Here is a 20,073-nt window from a genome sequence, read left to right on the forward strand (position 1 = left end):
GAATCACTGATTAAAACCATAGCAGAAATTAAATGTTCTTTGACTTGAAGTCAGGATTGTCTGGGGTTTTTTTCCCTCCATTTTAGCTCTTCAACATCACCTAGCACTAGAAGAAAGTGAAACAAACATACTTAAATAAAAGAGTGATTTAAACAAGTTTCAAATTAAAAGAAAATCTTCCTTCTGAGCCATTAAAAATAGAGCCTACAAGGATGACATACATTCATTCATGAGAGAAGTGACATGGCATATTGGTTTACGGTACGAATTCTAGCATGGGACTGGCTAGATTCAAATCCAGAGAGCATGGGTTTATACACCAGCTCCCAGTGTTCTAGCTCAGTAACCTCAAGCAAGTCATTGAACCATGTTGCACCTCAATGTTCTCATCTTAAAATGAGGATATAAATACTTCCTACCTCAACAAGACTATGCAAAGATCATGAGGTAAGATACATAAGGTTACTGGAACAGGGCCCGACAAGTATCACTTATTATTTAGCAAATTGAATATCTACTATATACCAGGCATTTTACAAGTAGTAGGGAACAAAAAGTTCAAGCCCTCATGGAGCTTTAATTCCAAGATACAAGAGGAGTAGAGAGTGGTGCATTGTAAGTGACAGAATGACAGAGCAGCGACTGAGGTCCCATGAGGAGTTGTCCTAGGCAATAGCTAAAGGAAAAAGGGTCTTATTGGGAACTGTTCTGAAGCCAGACCACACTTGATGTGTTCAAGCTATAGCAAAGAGCACAGTGAAAACTGAACAATGTATTGTGTTTTCAAGAAGAAAAATGTAAAATTGGAAATTCTCTATGAGGAAAAAAAAAAAATCTAAGCAAATTTTAAAATACTACAAAACATGCCAAAAATTTAACAAGTGTTTTGTTTGCGTAATGAGACTTTGAGTGATGCATTTTCTTTTTTTCTTTTCTGTAATACCCAAGTTTTCTGAATATATATTATAGTACTGCAGTGTTTCTAAAAAATCAAAAAGGCTTTACCAGTGAAAATACTTGTAAATAAAAGATAATTTTGATTTATACGGGATTATTTATAATGTTTTCCTTCATTTTGTAGCTGAAATGTATTTTTATTTTATTTAAATATTTTAATGCATGCCTAACACAGTTTATTCATTATTATTCCATTCAATATTTTGACACAAATTTTTTTCTGCTTATATGCTGAACACAAATTATATCTTTTTGGCTGATGGTTCACAATATAGATGTTTATCTTTTAAAATTTCTTCATGTCTTCTAATGTGGAAAAAAATATCCCATCCATTTAACAAACTTTTCTTCAACTGGGTAGTCAGCAAAAATGTTAAAATAGTTCACTTAATGGTTCTTTCAAAATATATTTTTCCAATTCAAGGAAGCAGCAAAGAAATTGTAGAAATGGGTTCCATATCTAGGAAACAAATGATATTTATAATGTCTTTACTTATGACTAAATATTTCCATTTCTACATGTACTTCTTAAATTATATGCCTCAGCTACGACACAATGATAATTTAGCATTTATATATCTAATAGTAATTTTTTAAATGATTAAGTTGTCCCTTTTGAATTTGACATAAATATAACTTTTTACGTTCACCATTTTTGCAACATCTTTTGGTAATTTTCTTGACACAATAAATCTATGCTTTAAAACATTAAGATTAACATTTCACCATGAACTGTAAACAAAGCTTGCCAAAATAAAATGATTGAGCCTGGTTTTAAATGTCTACCCTCAAGAGGCACTCAAAATGCAGCAATGATTTTTCTGTAGTTTCTACTGCTTTAGTTCCCTTAAGAAACGAAGTATAAATCACAGAAATTCTTCACTTCTTACAGCTGCAGAGACATTTAAAAGAGAGAGAGAGATGCAGGAGAAGAGGAAATAAGAGTGTACATTAAGAGTAATTCAGAGGGCCAGGCACAGTGGCTCACGCTTGTAATTCCAGCACTTTGGGAGACTGAGGTTGGCAGATCATCTGAGGTCAGGAGTTCGAGACCAGCCTGGCAAACATGGTGAAACCCCATCTCTACTAAAAATACAAAAATTAGTTGGGCATGGTGGTGGACGCCTGTAATCCCAACTACTTGGGAGGCTGAGGCAGGAAAATCACTTGAACCCCGGAGGCAGAAATTGCAGTGAGTTGAGATTGCATCACTGCACTCTGGCCTGGGTGACAGAGTAAGACTCCATCTCAAAAACGAAACAAAACAAAACAAACAAACAAAAAGATAATTCAGAGAAATTCTCCCTTAAGTTTATTCACCTGGAATTGATAGGACCAAACATTGTTATAAGCATTATCACTATAGATTTGTGGAGATGGAGGATGGAGAGGGCTTGAATAATTGTGAATTTATATGATCTCCTATTGCCTACACACTCCTTCTATGTCCTTTTTATTTTCTTCCATTTTACACTGGGGGTGAATTGTAGTGCAGGAGTCTGCTAGTGAATACAGAGGAGAGTTCTAAAAGTTTCTCTCATCCAATAAAACAAGTCAGTGTAAAACATACTTGTCAATAAAAACTATTTTTTACAGACCTAAATAACTGTATACATTCTTGAAAATGAATAACAAAATTTTATTTTAGTTGATGCACAGTAAATTCTTTACAAATATTGTTTTGTTTTAAATTTTATATAATTATTTGGTATATCTTATATCAACTACTATCAACACTGCTTATTTAATGTATTTTTACAATAAAATTAAAATTTTAATGATAGCTTTTCATCTATTAAAATGTCTATATATGTGCAAAAATTTTGTTTTTTATAGCTAGACATGAGACAATGGGTTAAAAAATGATCTTAATCGTTAAGCATATTTTTACATTACATCTTTACATTTGGACCTCAGTTCAACCTCCCACACAATACTAACACCCCCAGAAATGGGACAAACCTTTCCAACACTTACTTGTTTTCAGAATGGACCGGTTTTACATGAGAGGACTTACTTTATCGATAATGATTTCCAAAAATTTTACTGGGAGACATCTTTACATTTTCAGCCAACACAACGTCGGAATATTTTAAACACAAATATTATTTAGAATAGTTCTTAAAAATATTTGACATTTCAAAATAATAAAAAATTTCATTTTAAAATTAAATGTTACTTAAGAAAGTTGTTTCCTTTCCTAAAAAATTAACAAACGAAAAGCAAGGAAAAAACCCTAATCCAGTTAGCAATCTTCTTACCTTCCTTTAGTCACATGCAGTGCCAAGAATAAGGTGTCTATTTAACATGTTTCTTCTTTCCATGACTTGCAGTGAATTGTGGATATCTATCCATAAAGGAAATTATGTGTGAATGCCAACATGCATAGAAATTTAATTCCTAACATATAAATATCAAATCAAAACCTTAGACACCAGCCAATGCCGTCCCAAGAATGTAACACACTTGAGGACAAGCTTCCTCTTGAGCCAACTCTGTCAACAGACACCACTTTTATTTCATGTACTCCCATTCTCTGGCACCTCTTTTCTTCCTGCTATCACAAATATGATTTTTTTTAAAGCCACTATCAAGGTAGTAAAAATGGCTTTAATTTATACTTGGTGTATTCATTTGCTAGGGGTGCCATAACAAAACACCACAAATGGGGTGGGTTAAACAGAAACTAATTTTCTCATGGTTCTGTCGGCTGCACATTTATTGAGGTGCCAGTGGGGTAGGCTTTCCCTGGGGTCCTTAAGGGAAAAAATGTCCCAGGTACTTATTTGCCTTTTAGATAACTGTTCTTTAGATTAGTAATCCCCAACCTTTTTGGCACCAAGGACCGGCATTGTGGAAGACAATTTTTTCACAGAAGTTGAGGGACAGGGGTGTTTCAGGATGAAACTGTTCCACCTGAGATCATCAAGCATTAGTTAGATTCTCATAAGGAGATCACAAACTAGATGCCCTGCAAAGCAGTTCACAAGAGGGTTCGCGCTCCTATGAGAACCCAATGCCTCTGCTGATCTGACGGGAGGCAGAGCTCAGGTGGCATTGCTTGCTGGCCTGCGGCTCACCTCCTGTTGTGCTGCCTGGTTCCTAACAGGTCTGGTCCATGGCCCAGGGGTTAGGGACCCCTGCTTTAGAAGACTGCCCTTTAGATGACTGGCCTTTTCATATACGTCATCCCTCTGAGCACAAGCACCCCAGTGTCTCTCTGCATGTTCTAATCTCCCGTTTTCATAAGGACCCAGGTTAGACATTAAATTAGGACCCACCCTAATGTCCTCACTTTAACTTAGTCACCCCTTTAAAGGCTCTATCTCCAAAAATGGTCACATTCGCAGGTACTAGGCCACGGGCTTTCACGTGTGAATTTTAGGAGGAAATTCAGCTCACAGCACTCAGGTTTAATAGTAAATTAACAAAGTGAAGACAATTAACTCAGTCAGGGACTGAAACACATCCAGTGATGAATATACTTTTTCTCCATGACAGAAAAGAGCCATATGGCTTCTGAATTTTAATGCGAGAAATGCATGGGTTATGGCTAACCATAAAATAAATACTTAAATATAATTCCTTCATTTGGAAGTGTTTCACTAATTTTTTAAAACTATATAAGGAATATTATCTATGCTTCCACTTTACTAAGCCATAGAATCTATGTAGATTCTACATAGAGAGTCAACAAATGATGCTATGAAGCAGCACATGCTTGAGAACGTTAGATAGGCAACAGCTACGCAAGCAACAAAAGTCACAATTACAGAAAGCTTAGTTCCCACTGCAAAAAAGGGGCAAATACTGCAAAAGAACAAGGGGAATTAGACTGTAGTTTTGAAGAGTCACTTGCAATTTTTATTAAATGTTGATCATTTCCACATCCTAGAGGTAATTGCTTAATCATTAGAAAGTTGCTTCTCTTCCCTTTCACCTCTTTGAAAAAAAGAAAAAAAAATGTAATTCTCTTAGAATTTTCAACATTGAAAATGTGAATCTATTAAGAGGACAAAAACTTCATGGTCAATATGTTTTTATTTTTAAATTAATGATGGAGCAATCTACAAAAAGAATTTTCTGTTCTAAAAGCCATTTGGGGTAGATAAAGGAAGATTGTAAGATTTCCTTCTCATCAAACTATCCAATAATGCCTTCATAAGACTTGCTTACATAGATGTAAATAAGTATTTTAATATACAAGTACTGTTTTTGACCAATAGATAATTACTAAACAGATACATGTGTCTTCCAGTTTCATATACCTAAGCTTTTTAAGTGATGGAAAAAAATTTGTACATAAAAGAAACATTAGGGATCCCTTTTATAGAGTGAAGAATCCTTTTATAGTTTGGATATTCATCAATAATTTACATGTTTATTTCATTTAAGTTTTTATGCATGTGATCTGCTTAAACCAAAGTAAAACAAAGTATACATGTTCCATATTACAAAGATGAAAATACTATATTTATTCAATCATGGTTCATACATTTAATAGAATAAAAATTCTTTTGTGTCTAAAGTTAAATTAAGACTAAACATCTGTATCTATATGTGATTATTTTTCTTCCCTCCCACCTATGCTTTTCATAATGGAATTAATGATTAACAAGTATTCCTAGAATGTGAATAAAGCAGTGAAAGAAGAAGAATAAAAACTGAAAAAAATACCTACTTATAATTTTAAATTGCTCTTAAAATAAAATTATAGAGAAAATACTTTGTATGTTATTTAACTTCATTAAGCTATAAATTTAGTTATAAATTATCTATAAGTTAATTCATTAGCTATAAATTAAATTTCTCTATATCATATCTAATTTTCTCATTATTAAAAATCCGAACTTCGTATTCATACATGAAAATAGTTTTTCTTTTGGGTGTAAATAGAGTGTACTTTAGAATTCTGAACACTTATCAAACTAAAGTTAGCTAATGAAATGTTAACAATAATATTCAAAATATGAATAAAATCCATACATTAATAATATCTATATCTAAAGACAATGAAAGGCTTTGTGTGAATGAATCATCTTTTGTCCAACTCTATCACCTTTTGTTTTTTAATGGCTATGTTACAAGTGTCTAAATCCCTGTCCTGGCACACTTCCACTGCTCGTGCCTCTGGTAGTTTATTTGCATATTCAGCCCATTTGTAGCCCTTACATTGATTGAACTCACAGAGAAAATCAAGAATCCCTGCACAGATTTGTATGTGGTTACCCCTACTGTTGAGCCTATTCCAGGCTTGTACTTGGGGGCTTAGGCTTCGATCCTTACAATCAAACCCCACACAGTTGTTAAAAGACATGCAGTATCACTTACACAGTAAAACCATTGAAATAAGCATATTCCTCAGCTGTGAATCCACAAATATCTTGGCAAGATAATTCCACACCTTGCTGAAGAAGAAGCTTTACTAAACGTGTTGGTTCACCACTGACAGCAAGAATAAGGGCTGTTCTGGAGCAAGAAATAGAAACGAATGCCCATTTAAAGATCTTAAACATGCCTCATTTTAAAAAGTCAGTCTTCTCAATTTACTATTCAAATGTAGGACCTCTATCAGAAAGAATCAAGGCAAGAATGTAAAAAGTACAGCAGATCTGCTCAAAAAAGGGTGCCAGTCACAGATCATATCATGGAGTCTAAACTGAACAGTACCTAGGAAGCAGCTAGCTCAGTCATTTTCAATCTCTTCTTCCTGGAAGCCTAGAGTTTCCAAAAACATGTCTCAAAATTCCATGAAGGAATGTGTCTTAGGACTTTGGGTCCCCTGATCCCATTTAACTACAACAGTTGGTCATCTATGTAAGAGTCTAACGTTAAATTCTAATAATAAATGATAAATAAATAACAACAATAATAACCAATTAGTAGTTGGTCCAACTGTTTGATTTTACAAAGGGAAAAACAAATCCTGAAAGTTCAGATAATCTGTCCAAAAGCATGTGAGCATACATCCTATGGGTCTTATGGTTCTATATTTTCTCGTTATCATATCCCTGTGTTTCGTGGACATACACACACACACACACACACACACACACACAATCCTATTAGGTAGCTCTAGTTACGTGCTATCTTATTTATTAATTATACCTTTGATAATTATCTGAAGCATTCACATCAGCCCCTTTCTCCAGAAGAAATTTTACCATTTTTGGATTGTTGTTAATAACGGCAACCAACAGTGGAGTATAACCATCCTGAAAAAATTATTTCAAAATGATTAAAATATTGTAGCAAATTTTCATGCTCTTTAGATTTAAGTTCAACTTAAAATACGTGTGTATAAAAACTTCTGAATATACACTGTAACCCTTAAAAGATTTTAGTGCATAAAAAAATGTGATTTCAAAGACCAATAAAACAAATCAGGGTTGAGCCAGACAAAAAATTAAAGTTGCTATTTTAGGCTTAATTCAAATTGTAGGTTAAGAGCAGCCTAGAATAAGTAAGTGATGAGCACCTAGCATTTAATGTAAGTATTGCATACCATCAATTCACATTTCATAATATTGTCATATTCAGATTTCCATTGGGTTTCATTTAAACCTCCAAGGCTGGCACTTATTTTGGATGTCATGTAGACAAAATATCAGTAAAGTATCAATATGCTTTTTAAAAAAATTCATTGGTTATTCATAATGCCTTAATAGAAGAGTTAGATTAATTTTAATATTATGTGATTTGCTATTTCAACCCTATTATTATTATTCATGAGTATATCAATAAAATAGAAAAAAGGTGGGTTTTATGTTTTTATCAATACCCAGTTATAAGAGAATTAAATATTCCTCATTTGTTAAGGCCTGTTAAACAATTATAATTGTTAAATATAGTGTTTCTTTGGAGGTCAGGATTACAATCTGCAATAAAATAAAGAAAGACTTTAAGAGAAGAAAAATTTTATCAGTTTTTGATAATCTCTTCTCTTTCTCCCCAATTTCAGTTTGGAAAATTCATTCTTTATATAACATATATTTCAACATAGATGAATTATCTGAAATATGCTCTTCAGTTGCTTTCTCAAATATAGGATTTTTTCCTTTAATAGAAAACTACCTTATTTTTCGCTTCAAGATCAGCTTCATAATCAAGCAGTTGTTCAACTAATGAGAAACTTTGACCACAAACAGCATAGTGAAGAGCAGTATTATAACGAACATCCCTCAGATTTGGGTCTGCACCACAGTTTAGAAGAATAGTAGCACAATCCTCATTTTGACACTGTACTGCCTGTTAATGCAACAAGAGTAGATGAGTAACAAATTTACTATTTGGGATATGATAAATTAATGTTTGATACTATGTTTTAAAACATGAAAAATCAACAAAAGTTAACTAGGAGAACTCAAACACATTCCAATTGAAAACGAAAAATTATGGCATACCTTAATCAATGGGGATTTGTTTTCACTATCCCGGATATTTATTTTGCATTGTTGCTCAATTAAGAAAAGTACAACATCTCTATGTCCATTCGCACAGGCCAGGTGCAAAGGTGTTCTATGTCAATAAAACAAAACACAAAGTTAGAGATAAGCCTCCGTTTGAGAAGTTACTTATTTTACTCAAAAACAAGCCAGATTGTACATTGCTAAAGTACGTGATGCATGCACATATTTCTATTTAAACAAATGTACATTAACTACAATTACCTTTTATTGAAATTTCAGGGCTATGCCAGTGTGTTGAAGATTAAGTATTTAACTGATTTCACTTCAAGGAAATGTAACTACAATTAGATGAAAAATAGATTTTTTAAAAAGTACCAAAATGATATCTGGGCTTGGAAAAGATAATAAAGTTATGCATCACAATAAAATTTAGAAATTATATTTAAAACCTGAGATGCATCTAATAGGTAACAGGAGGAAAGTATATTACTTAATGACATGTTATCCCTAATTGTGTGTTTTTCTTTATTAACTCAGTGATTAATGTTGGCATTTGTATCTGAGGAGTAAAAGGTGAATGCCTAAGGACTCTCTAAGTTGTAGATCTTAAGCCTATTTTAAGTTATTACACTAATTTCCACTTCTAAAGAACCATATTCTAGGTAGCCTGCCAGAAACCAGACACACATTCATGAACTTTGACAGAAGACTAATTAGATCCATTTAAATTTTGCAATTTTTAGCCTGGACTGGCCCTCAATAAACATTTATCTTCTCCTAAGGTGATATCATTATAGCCTTGTTTTTAGATAATTTTATAATGCCAAGGCCACATATAAATAATCCATTTAAAACAAGAAGCTTAAATATATTTTCCTTGTTTCACTCTAGCTCCTCAGAAGTACTCTATGGGTACCTAAATAGACCCGCTATTGACACACAGGAGTAGCAAAAAGATGAACCTCAAAAATAAGATAACTACTTAAAAATAAGGCAATTTTCAAAAAGATAAACTAACTAAACCTATTCACAATAACTTACCATCTCTAGCAGTAAACCAAGGAAATATAAAAACAGTTTGAAAAAATTGGAGAAAGCTAAAAATCTAATTAAGTTTACCCGAATGTAATCTCTGGAAGGCAGGACTGTAATATAACTACAATATAAAAAGCCAAATTTTAACCAGTTATATTATTATTTAGCTAAAGAGAGAGCACAGTCAGGAAGAGGACAGTCAGCTAACATAACAGAATAAAACCAGAAGTTATCCATAATTAACGTACTTCATGGAAAAGACAATCTGAACTTAAGGAACAAACAAAGAAGAACTTTGTTGTAGGACAAAAGTGATTCATCAAACACCATGGTCTAAATTATGTTTCCCTCAAAACTATCCACCTTACTTTACTGTGATTCCATCCTTACCAAGCATTTCTGATGACTAATTTCTCAGTAATCCTGATACAATGAAGCATTGATTAACCTTTCTGCTCACATTTACAATTTGGTTTAAGGATGAAATTCCTTATGTAATAGGAGTTTTTCAGAGCCCTCAATCCCAACACAACACAGGGCTAAATAGCTTTAAGCCCACCAAAGATAAGTCTTTGCAGTAGATAGCAAATCCTGGCAAACATTTTGATGTGTCCCCTTCATCTGCCATTACACCTATCTTGAGAATTTAGTTCCAAGGAACTTTGGTGGTTTCCACCCAATTTTTAGATCTGCCTCTCCCTCCAACTCCAGTTTTATTTTTTACCTAATTTAAAATAAATACATAAAATTACATACACACACAGAGAGAGAGAGAGAGAGAGAGAGAGACTGTTCTTACTAAGAGAAAGTAAATGGATTCCCAATAGGTCCTCCAAAAATAGCTGCTGCATCCTGCTGTATACCTCACTCTTCGACCAACTGAATCTAAAACCTTCAGTAACAAATCTACAAAAAAATTTCATGGCCCATATTAAACTCCAAGAACTTAGGAAATCAGCCACAAATTCAATAAAATAAAATAGCCTTGAAAGATTGCACCTTCAAAGGAGGTATTGAACAATGCAGCCTGGGGTCATTTATACAAAATCTGAAAACAAGAGCTAATCTAGCTTGAGCATGCACAAAACACTAAAAAGTTGACAATATTCACTCAAACTGTCAGTCTTGTAAAGAAGATTTTTACTTAGAATATTTGACATCCTTTTAAAGCAGTTATCTTAGTTTAAAAAAAAGTTTTAAAAACATACAGATTTAACATTTACATTGATTTTATTTTAAATTTTAGATTTAAGTGTAAAATTTTAGAGCTCACAATTGGAGCAAGCAGCAAAAGAAAAAAAATTGTCATGGCTTCTCTATATGTTTACACATATAATGTAAATGCCTCAAGGCCAATAGGAATGCTTTTCCACTTAATGTCAAAAACAAAGGCCATTCTATTTTTTGAAATAGTTGAATGCAAAAAGTGTATTTACAGATATCTTGGAGAAACATTTTTAAATCAATGTTATTCCATTTGTCAAAAATCCTTAACTTTCATCAATACATTACACTCCAAATTTAAGACTTTATATTGTTACTTCTTAACTCATGGTACTTAATCTAACCAGAAATCTAAATTCCTGTGAAGCTTAATATTGGTTACTAGGTTTTCAGGCTAACTGGTGTCATTTTGTTTCATTCAAGTTCTGTTTTCTCCCAGACTCCCACTCTCTTTTATATCAATGGAAAAATTGTCAGCATAGACTGTGGACAGGTGATGAATGATCAGATACCAGAAATCTCAAATTGAACTTCAGCAAAAGGCATGACTCAGATGAGTGTCAAGGCTGAATGATTACTTTGAAAGCTGAAGTGAAAAGTGTTATCTGCTAGACAGAGTACAGGGCCAGGGCATAGCTGTAGCCTTCAATTGAGTCTCATCATGAGAATGTCCTTTTTAAGTAATGTTCTTGGACTCTTGATAACTTAAGAGTTCAGGGTGAGTGAAGGAGAAGTAACCAAGGAAGCTAACTCACCCTAGGTCATTTATTTTCAACTCTAGACTGGGCACTTTCGATGTAATCTAGGTTTGAGTAGTACGGTTGAAGGTATTAATTTAGAATTGGGCCTCCACTCACCAATTTATGAAGGTGATCTGAAGGGCTTTTTTATTAAAAACCATAAAAGTGATTTTATATCAGGAGAGATATCAAACATCTCCAATTCATTTTCAAACTTATTAGGCACAGTGCTCTTGAAATAAAAACAAAAATAGAAGCTAACTATGCAGAGCACATTAACAGGGAGCTATTCTGATTTAATAAGATGCCTGCAACAGAGCTTTGCAGATCTTTGTTTAAAAAACACTAATCGAGTAGTAGCTCTAGTTTGAAAGATGAGACTGAAGGTATATCCGCATTATACAGATGTAGAGAAGGCCTCAAACTCAGATCTTGACTCTCAGAACAATGTTTTTCCTACTAGGCCACTATGGCTTCCTGAACAATCTGCTAATGCTATTTCCCTTGTCCCTTTTTTTTTTTAACCAGAAATTCCAATTTTCAGTATCATTATTTTTACTAGAAAACATATATAAAAATATTACTTCCATTAGGCCATTAATATGCACATATGCTTACATGAGGTTTCAGAGACCTTAAGCACAATGCTTCCAAAATGAGTCTGTGAAACATTTGATAAAACATTGTAATTTACCTTATTAAAAATTCAAACAAAACGAATAGTTCCCAATGACCATCTCACTCTATCTACTTTCCTCTCCCCACATTTCATCTCTCTCAGAAATAGCAATTTAAGTGTATGTTCTTTAAGATTTTATCTTTCTCTGGCCGGGCGCGGTGGCTCAAGCCTGTAATCCCAGCACTTTGGGAGGCCGAGACGGGTGGATCACGAGGTCAGGAGATCGAGACCATCCTGGTGAACATGGTGAAACCCCGTCTCTACTAAAAAATACAAAAAACTAGCCGGGCGAGGTGGCGGCGCCTGTAGTCCCAGCTACTCGGGAGGCTGAGGCAGGAGAATGGCGTGAACCCGGGAGGCGGAGCTTGCAGTGAGCTGAGATCCGGCCACTGCAACTCCAGCCCGGGAGACAGAGCGAGACTCCGTCTCAAAAAAAAAAAAAAAAAAAAAAAAAAAATTATCTTTCTCATTTTTGGTATCTCTCTCTTTACACACACACACACACAAATGTTCAAACAGAAATATACAGTTTGAGATTTTTTCATTCAGCTTTATCGAGGTGTAATTTATAATAAAATTAAAGTGTACAATTTTATGAAGTTTGACTAGTCAATTTACAGTCAATTCTCTGCAGTCAATTCTTTCACCCGCCCCCATATCTAAAACCACTGGTAACTATTAATTTGCATTATGTCACTATCCTTTTTTTTTTTAGATTCGGGGTGTACATATGTAGGTTTGTTACATGGGTATCTTGCATAATGCTGCGCTTCTGCTGAACTCATTACCCAAATAGTGAACATAGTATCTTATAGGTAGTTTTTCAACTCTCATGCCCATTCTAACATTCCCCCATTTGGAGACCCTAGTGTCTATTATTTCCACCTTTATGTCCATGTGATAGAGATAATTTCATATCCTCTTTGACAATTTTGGATGCCTTTTCTTTCTTTTTTTTTTTTTTTTTTTTTTTTTTTTTTGAGACTGAGTCTGGCTCTGTCGCCCAGGCTGGAGTGCAGTGGCCGGATCTCAGCTCACTGCAAGCTCCGCCTCCCGGGTTTACGCCATTCTCCTGCCTCAGCCTCCCGAGTAGCTGGGACCACAGGCGCCCGCCACTTCGCCCGGCTAGTTTTTTTTTTGTATTTTTTAGTAGAGATGGGGTTTCACTGTTAGCCAGGATGGTCTGGATCTCCTGACCTCGTGATCCGCCCGTCTCGGCCTCCCAAAGTGCTGGGATTACAGGCTTGAGCCACCGCGCCCGGCCGCCTTTTCTTTCTTTTGCCTGACTTTTCTGGCTAGGACTTCCAGTACTACGTTGGATAGGAGTGGTGAGAGCAGACATCTTTGCCTTATTCCAGTTCTTAGGAGGAATGCTTTCAACTTTTCCACATTCAGTATGATGTTGGCTGTGTGTTTGTCATAGATGGCCCTTATTATTTTGAGGTATATTTCTTCGATGCCTAGTTTGTTGAGGGTTTTTATCATGAAGGGATGTTGGATTTTATCAATGCTTTTCCTGCAACTATTGAGATGATCATCTGGTTTTTGCTTTTAATTCTGTTTATGTGGTGAATCACATTTATTGATTTGCATATGTTGAACCATCCTTGTATACCTGGAGTAAAACCCACTTGATTGTGTTGAATTATCTTTTTGATGTACTGCTGGATTTGGTTTGCTAGTATTTTTGTGTCTATGTTCATCAGGAATATTGGACTGTAGTTTTCTTTTTTCATTGTTTCCTGTATGCTACAATGCTTTACCTTTTCTAGAATTTCATGTAAATGGAATCATTTGTGTCTGGTTTCTTTCAGTCAGCATGACACTTTCAAGATTCACCCATATTTTTTGCATATATCCATAATTCATTGCATTTATTACTGAATAGTATCTTTAAGTTATCCTATTTATATGTGTATGTATGTATGTATTCATCCTTTCATTCACGTATTTTTAAAATATTGAGCACTCACTACGGCTAGACAGGGTTCTAGCTGATGAGGATATATCAGCAAACAAAGCATGTGCAAATACCTGCTTTTATAAATCACACGTTAGTAGAAGAGGTAAACAACAAACAATTTAAAAGATGAAAAGTACATCAGACAATATTAAGTTCTAAAGAGAAAAGCAGGGAAGAAGGATAGGAAATGTCAGTGAGGAGAAAGGGTACAGTTTTAGGTAAAGAGTAGCCAGGAAAGGCCTCACTAGTAAGGTACCAATTGAATAACACCTAAAGGAAGTGAAAGAGCAAGTGATACGACTATCTGAGGGAAAAGCACCCCAGGCAGAGGGACCAGCAAGTCCAAAAACCCTAAATGCATGTCTCGCATTTCTGTGGAACAGTAAGAAGACCAGTGTAGCTGGAGGTAAATGAATGAAAGGAAGAGTTGCAGGAGGTAAGATCAGAGAAGTAACAGGGTGAGGATGAAGATCATATAGGGTTGTATGAGACACTGGATGGATATCGCTTTTACCCCTAATAAGATGGGAGTGATTCTAAGTTATGAAAACAAGGAGTAATATCATTTGACATACATTATACAGGATCATTCTGATTGCTGTATTGAGAATAAGCTGAAAAGGGAAAAGTGTAGTTAAGTGGGCACTGTAGTAATTCTAGTTAAGACATAATGGTGGCTTTGACTATGGTAGTACTTATAAAGGTGGTAAGAAATGCTTGGATGTTAGATATATTTTGAAGGAGGAGCCAACAAGATTTCCTGTTTTATCAAATGAAGGATGTGAAGGAATTAGAGGAATCAAAAATATTCTAGAATTTCAGCCTAAAGCAATTGAAAGACAACATTTGGCATTTATAGAAAAAGAAAAGGCAGGTCAGAAATGAAATAACAGGATCTTAGTTTGGGAATGTTTGAGACCTCAGTTTGAGAAAGTTAAGTAGTGATGTGATGGAGCTCGTGGTTCTTGCAAGCTAACTGTTAAATTTTCAGGAATTTTGCAAGCCAGTTGATATCACATTGGTAGCTTAAAATTGGCCACTATTTACAAACCCTATGAATCAGGGTTTTCCCTCTTTCCCTCCCCTACCCATTAAGAGCCTGTTATTAAACATTTATTATCACAGCAGTGAATATCAGATATCCAAGTATAAATATAGGCAGGCAAGAGGTCTCGTTGGCTGGAGATTAAAAGTTGGAAGGCACTGGAATATGTATATTTAAAGCTAATCTCTCTTCACTAGGAGAGTGAAGATCAAAATACAGAGAGAAATCATTTCTGGCGGAACTCCTTAAGTATTTACAAGTCAGGAAGATGAAGAGAAACCAGCAAAGGAGTCTCAAAAGAAGTGTCCACAGAATTAGGAGAAATGCCAGATGGCCCCAGTGTTCTGAAAGACATTAATTCAAATACTGCTGATATGGCAAATAAAATACTTTGCTGACATGCCAGCAAGGTAAGACTGAAAAGTAACCCCTGAATGAAGTCATGTTGAAGTTATCGATTACCTTATAAAGTCATTCAGTGGAGTGGTGTAAGATAAAAGCCATCTAGAAGATTGGACAACACTGTTTTTGTCTCAAAAATAAAAAAAAAAAAGACATAATACTACCAGTAAGCTAAATACAAATATTTTTTCTAACCATATAGTTTTCACTTAGCCTATTGTGATGAAAGATGATGCTTTTCATACCCTTTGACTTGAAACTCCCAAAAATATTTTAAGGCAGCCACAGAGAGTACATATTTACTGTTACTAATGCCAAACACATAACTTTTTTTCTTAATATGTATTAATTTTTGCAGCAAGTGGTTGTTAATGGGTTTGAAGATATTAGGTAATTGAGGAAATCTTTCATAAGTGATCCACATTAAAAAGATTAACCAGAGGGATGTCAGCAATATGACAGAGTAGGAAACCCTGAAGTACCCTTCCCCACAACAAACACACCAATTCAGCAACAGCATAAGGACAAACTCCCTTTGTGAAAAATCAGAAACTAATTGAAAGTCTCCTGCACCCTGGGAGAATACAAAACCAGAGGTAGTAGAACTTATAGACAGATTCAGAACACCCTCTCGCTGAAGATCCTGCCTCCAACACAGTGCCATATGATCAGAAAGAGACTCACTAGCTCCCAGCTTTACCCAAGGGAGCAAAGAGGGTGGCTTGCCAGCACCCCAGCTTCCCCATAAACTATATGAATACATGTTAATTATGACAACAAAATTTGTGGGAGAGATAAAATTTAGAATTTTTACATGCTATTGGACTTCAATTGTTAGCAACTTAAACTACTATGAGCTATTTTATGTAAGTCTCAAAGTAACCACAAAAAATCTGTAGAAGTTACACAAAAAAAGAGAGAGAAAGGAACCAAAGCACATCAATATCAAAGCACAAAATCAAGAAAATACAAAGGAAGACAGGAAGAAAGAAAAAGGAACTATAAGAGTAACATGAAAGCTAACAAAATAGCAATAGTAAAACTTTCCCTATCTATAAATACATTAAATGTAAATAGATTAAGCTCTGTAATCAAAGAGTGGCTGAATAGATAAAACACAAGGTGCAACTACAGTTGACCCTTGAACAGCAGGTGTTTTAACTGTGTAAGTTCACTTATACACAGATTTTTTTCAATAGCTATATTAGAAAAATTTTGGAAATTTGCAACAATTTGAAAAAACTTCCAGATGAAACAAGTAGCCTAAAAATACTAAAAAATTAAGAAAAGGTTACATATGCCATGAATGCATAAAATATATGTAGATACCAGTCTATTTTATCATTAACTACCATAAAATACCAGAGATACTATGATCAACCCCTCCTCTTCCTCCCCCTCCATCTACTTAATGTGAAGAAAACAGGATGAACAACTTTATGATGATCCACTTCAACTTAATAGTAAATATATTTTCTCTTCCTTATAATTTTCCTAATAACATTTTCTTTTCTTTTGCTAACTTTATTTTATTGTAGAATACAATGGGTAATACATATTACATACAAAATATATGTTAATCAACTGTTCATGCTGTTGGTAACACTTCCAATCAACAGTAGGCTATTTATAGCTAAGTTCTGGGGGAGTCAAAAGTTATTAGCAAATTTTTACTTCACAGGGGGTTGGCTCCCCACCCCAATCCCTATGTGGTTCAAGGGTTAAGTGTATATGCTCTCTATCAGAAACTCACTTTAGATTTAAGGAGAATTTGATTAAACAGTGAGTTCAAATGCCTGTTTGGAAGCAGCCATTGTGCTCTCAAGTATGCCAAGATAGAGTCTAAAACTGTACTTGTTATAAAGCTAACCTGGGTATGAAGCTATCTGGGGAGTCCCTCTCTTTGTCAACCCCAGCTAAACAGCAATTCTGAGTTTGGAGACTCTCAAAGTCTCTTTTAAATTGTAACTAAAGTAAGCACAGTGGTTTAACAGAGTTCATATAGCTGATTGTGTTGCATCAAGGCCCCAGGGGGCTGCAAGGGACCTTTGTGACTTGACAAGTTCAATGGTAATGAGTGTGGTTAATGAATAGTATGGCTTATCATATTATCCCAGAATCTGACACGTTTATACAGTTGTTACACATATTTGCAGCACATATTTGGTGAGAAAATGAAATCAGATTTAAGAAAATTGGTGATGAGTAATGGGCAGCAATGAAGGGAGAAAAAAATCATCCTCTGTCCAAATAAGTTTGCTAAGCATCAATAAACTCAGCAAGCTTCTTTTTCACAAAATTAAAAAGTTACTTGTTTTGATGTTTCCAAGTGTTAAAATCTGACTAACCAATGTTCTAGTGGGTCGTCTCTACTCTTTTACTATTCTCCAATTAGCAAACTTGTGCATCTTAGTGCCTGGGGACAATCAATTACCAAGAAGCAAAACAACAAGGTGGGGAAAAGATGGATTGCCAGTGGAGACCAAGCCAGTGAGAGGAGGGGATGGATTCAGGAAGGGCAGAAAATATTCAAGTAAGTATTCCTTTTTTTTTTTTTTTTTTTTTTTTTTTTTTGAGACAAGCCTTGCTGTGTCACTCAGGTTGGAATGCAGTGGCCCGATCTCGGCTCACTGCAACCTCTATCTTCTGGGTTCAAGTGATTCTCCTACCTCAGCCTCCCGAGTAGCTGGGATTACAGGCACCCGCCACCATGCCCCACTAATTTTTGTATTTTTGGTTAGAGACGGGTTTTCGCCATGTTGGCCAGGCTGGTCTCAAACTCCTGACCTCAGGTGATCCTCCCGCCTCGGCCTCCCAAAGTTCTGGGATTACAGGCATGAGCGACCGCACCCGGCACAACATTTAAAAATAAATAAATAGCCGAAAGTTGGAGTGGGACCCTCTGCCAATAATCACCAGACAATCTTTCTTCTTTGGGAAACCCTGAGTGACAATCAGGGTTAAACAGCCCCTACTTGTCTTATTTCTGGTTGAAGGACCCGGGCCCCAATCCGTCCTCCCCCGCTGGCTCTTCAGTCTGGTCACCTGTATTTTTTGTCCTGCATGTTTACATCGTATTTCTTGAGCTGAAGATATTCCTTCAGCTTCTTCAAATCCCCGACTGAAGCAGCTCTGTGAAGTTTCTTTAAATCCTTTTCTCGAAGGTTGTAGCCCTGGCCTATGGACGGGTCTGAGGAGGTACGGCTGCGGGTCTCATTCTTCCTCTTCCAGAAGCTGAAAAGCTTATTCATGGCGGTGCAGGCTGCAGTCTTTCCGTCAGACCAGGATGTTCCTTGGCCTCCTAGCCGTCCGCCCTGCCACTCTGCCCTAGCACCCGGCCAGCGGCTCTCTCCATTACCTGACGAAAGTGGAAATGCTGGAAGGGCCTTGCGCAGCCGGCCGTTATGGCAGTTATGGTCGTTATGGCTGTTAAGGTCGTTATGGTCCGGTCCCAGGGGCTCGCAGACCTGCATTCTCACCTAGGACTTGGGCCTGACAGCCACACCTGCAGTCTTCCTATCTTGGAATAGAAACTTACCAACTTTCTTACAAATAGCCTCTTCTCCTTCAAAAGTAGATCTAAGGGCTTGAACTCTTGCAAACTAATATTTACCTTCCTTGTGATGGGGATGGGGATGGGGATGGGGATGGGGATGGGGATGGGCATGGGGATGGGCATGGGGATGGGAATGAGGATGGGGATAGGGATGGATCTCTTCCAGTGATCTTCCCTCCAACCTACTCCCAGCCTCTCACCTCCCTGGCCACATGCTACAAATTGTCTTCATAATAACTGCAATTCCTCAATAACCTCAATTTCATACACACTTTTTAACACCACTTCTCATATTCCAGCTCATTTTGTCTGGTCACAAAACTCCAAAAGTCCTTTGAAAATCTAACTCACTGCACCTACAGTCCATGAGTCTCATATCCTTTCGCTGGCCTGGACCACCACACCCTGTGTCCTCACTTCACTACTTAACTAAATTCCACGGTCAATCATCATAATCACTCCCAGGCAGATACCTTCAACAAGTTTTCCCCCATTCCCTTTCTTACCTATCTGTGCCTAAACCAAAACCCTCATTAAATCTAAACTGTTTGGTCTGCCCTAAGCCACTGAAATGTGACTGAAGGAAAAAACACAGTCCTGCCATCATCTTTCATTTCCAGTTCAGGAAAATCCACCTCAAATTGTATGTTATTCTTCCTCTCTCTTCACACCTCCTTGGTTCATGGCCCTTTTTCCTGATCCATTGAGAAAAAGATCCAGTCAAAAGAGAAACTGTACCTGCTCCCAAGATATCTACCCACTTACCTGCAAAAACAAAACAAAACAAAACAAACAAAAAACCCTTTACCTCTCTCTTGTTCATATAGATGATATGTTTATGTTCTTAGCAAAGGTCAGCACCATTCTTGCATGTACTAGACCCCATCCTCTCTAGCCTATCCAAAAACATTATGCAGTAAACCCTTCTTCCCTGCTTTCATATGTATTTTTAAAGTTTCCCTCTCTGTTAACCAATTCTTATTAGCTTAAACACATGCTAGTATTTGTCTCATCCTAAAAAAACAAACAGGAAGATTGACCACATCTACCCCTGAAATCATCA

At 35.9% G+C, this 20,073-nt stretch overlaps 1 protein-coding gene across 1 annotated transcript; it reads right to left on the reverse strand.

Annotated features, from left to right (window-relative positions):
* Positions 1-1,078: 1,078 nt before the first annotated feature.
* On the reverse strand, positions 1,079-19,084 carry ANKRD7 (ankyrin repeat domain 7). The gene is given in 8 exon segments (XM_050785110.1): positions 1,079-1,417; positions 3,219-3,304; positions 6,289-6,334; positions 6,336-6,426; positions 7,066-7,172; positions 8,032-8,205; positions 8,361-8,475; positions 18,500-19,084. Coding segments are annotated over 7 exon segments (1,041 nt in total). The 5' UTR covers positions 18,928-19,084; the 3' UTR covers positions 1,079-1,417; positions 3,219-3,224.
* Positions 19,085-20,073: the final 989 nt, after the last annotated feature.

This window comes from Macaca thibetana, chromosome 3 (assembly GCF_024542745.1).
Source record: "Macaca thibetana thibetana isolate TM-01 chromosome 3, ASM2454274v1, whole genome shotgun sequence".
In the NCBI taxonomy this organism is placed as follows: domain Eukaryota; kingdom Metazoa; phylum Chordata; class Mammalia; order Primates; family Cercopithecidae; genus Macaca; species Macaca thibetana.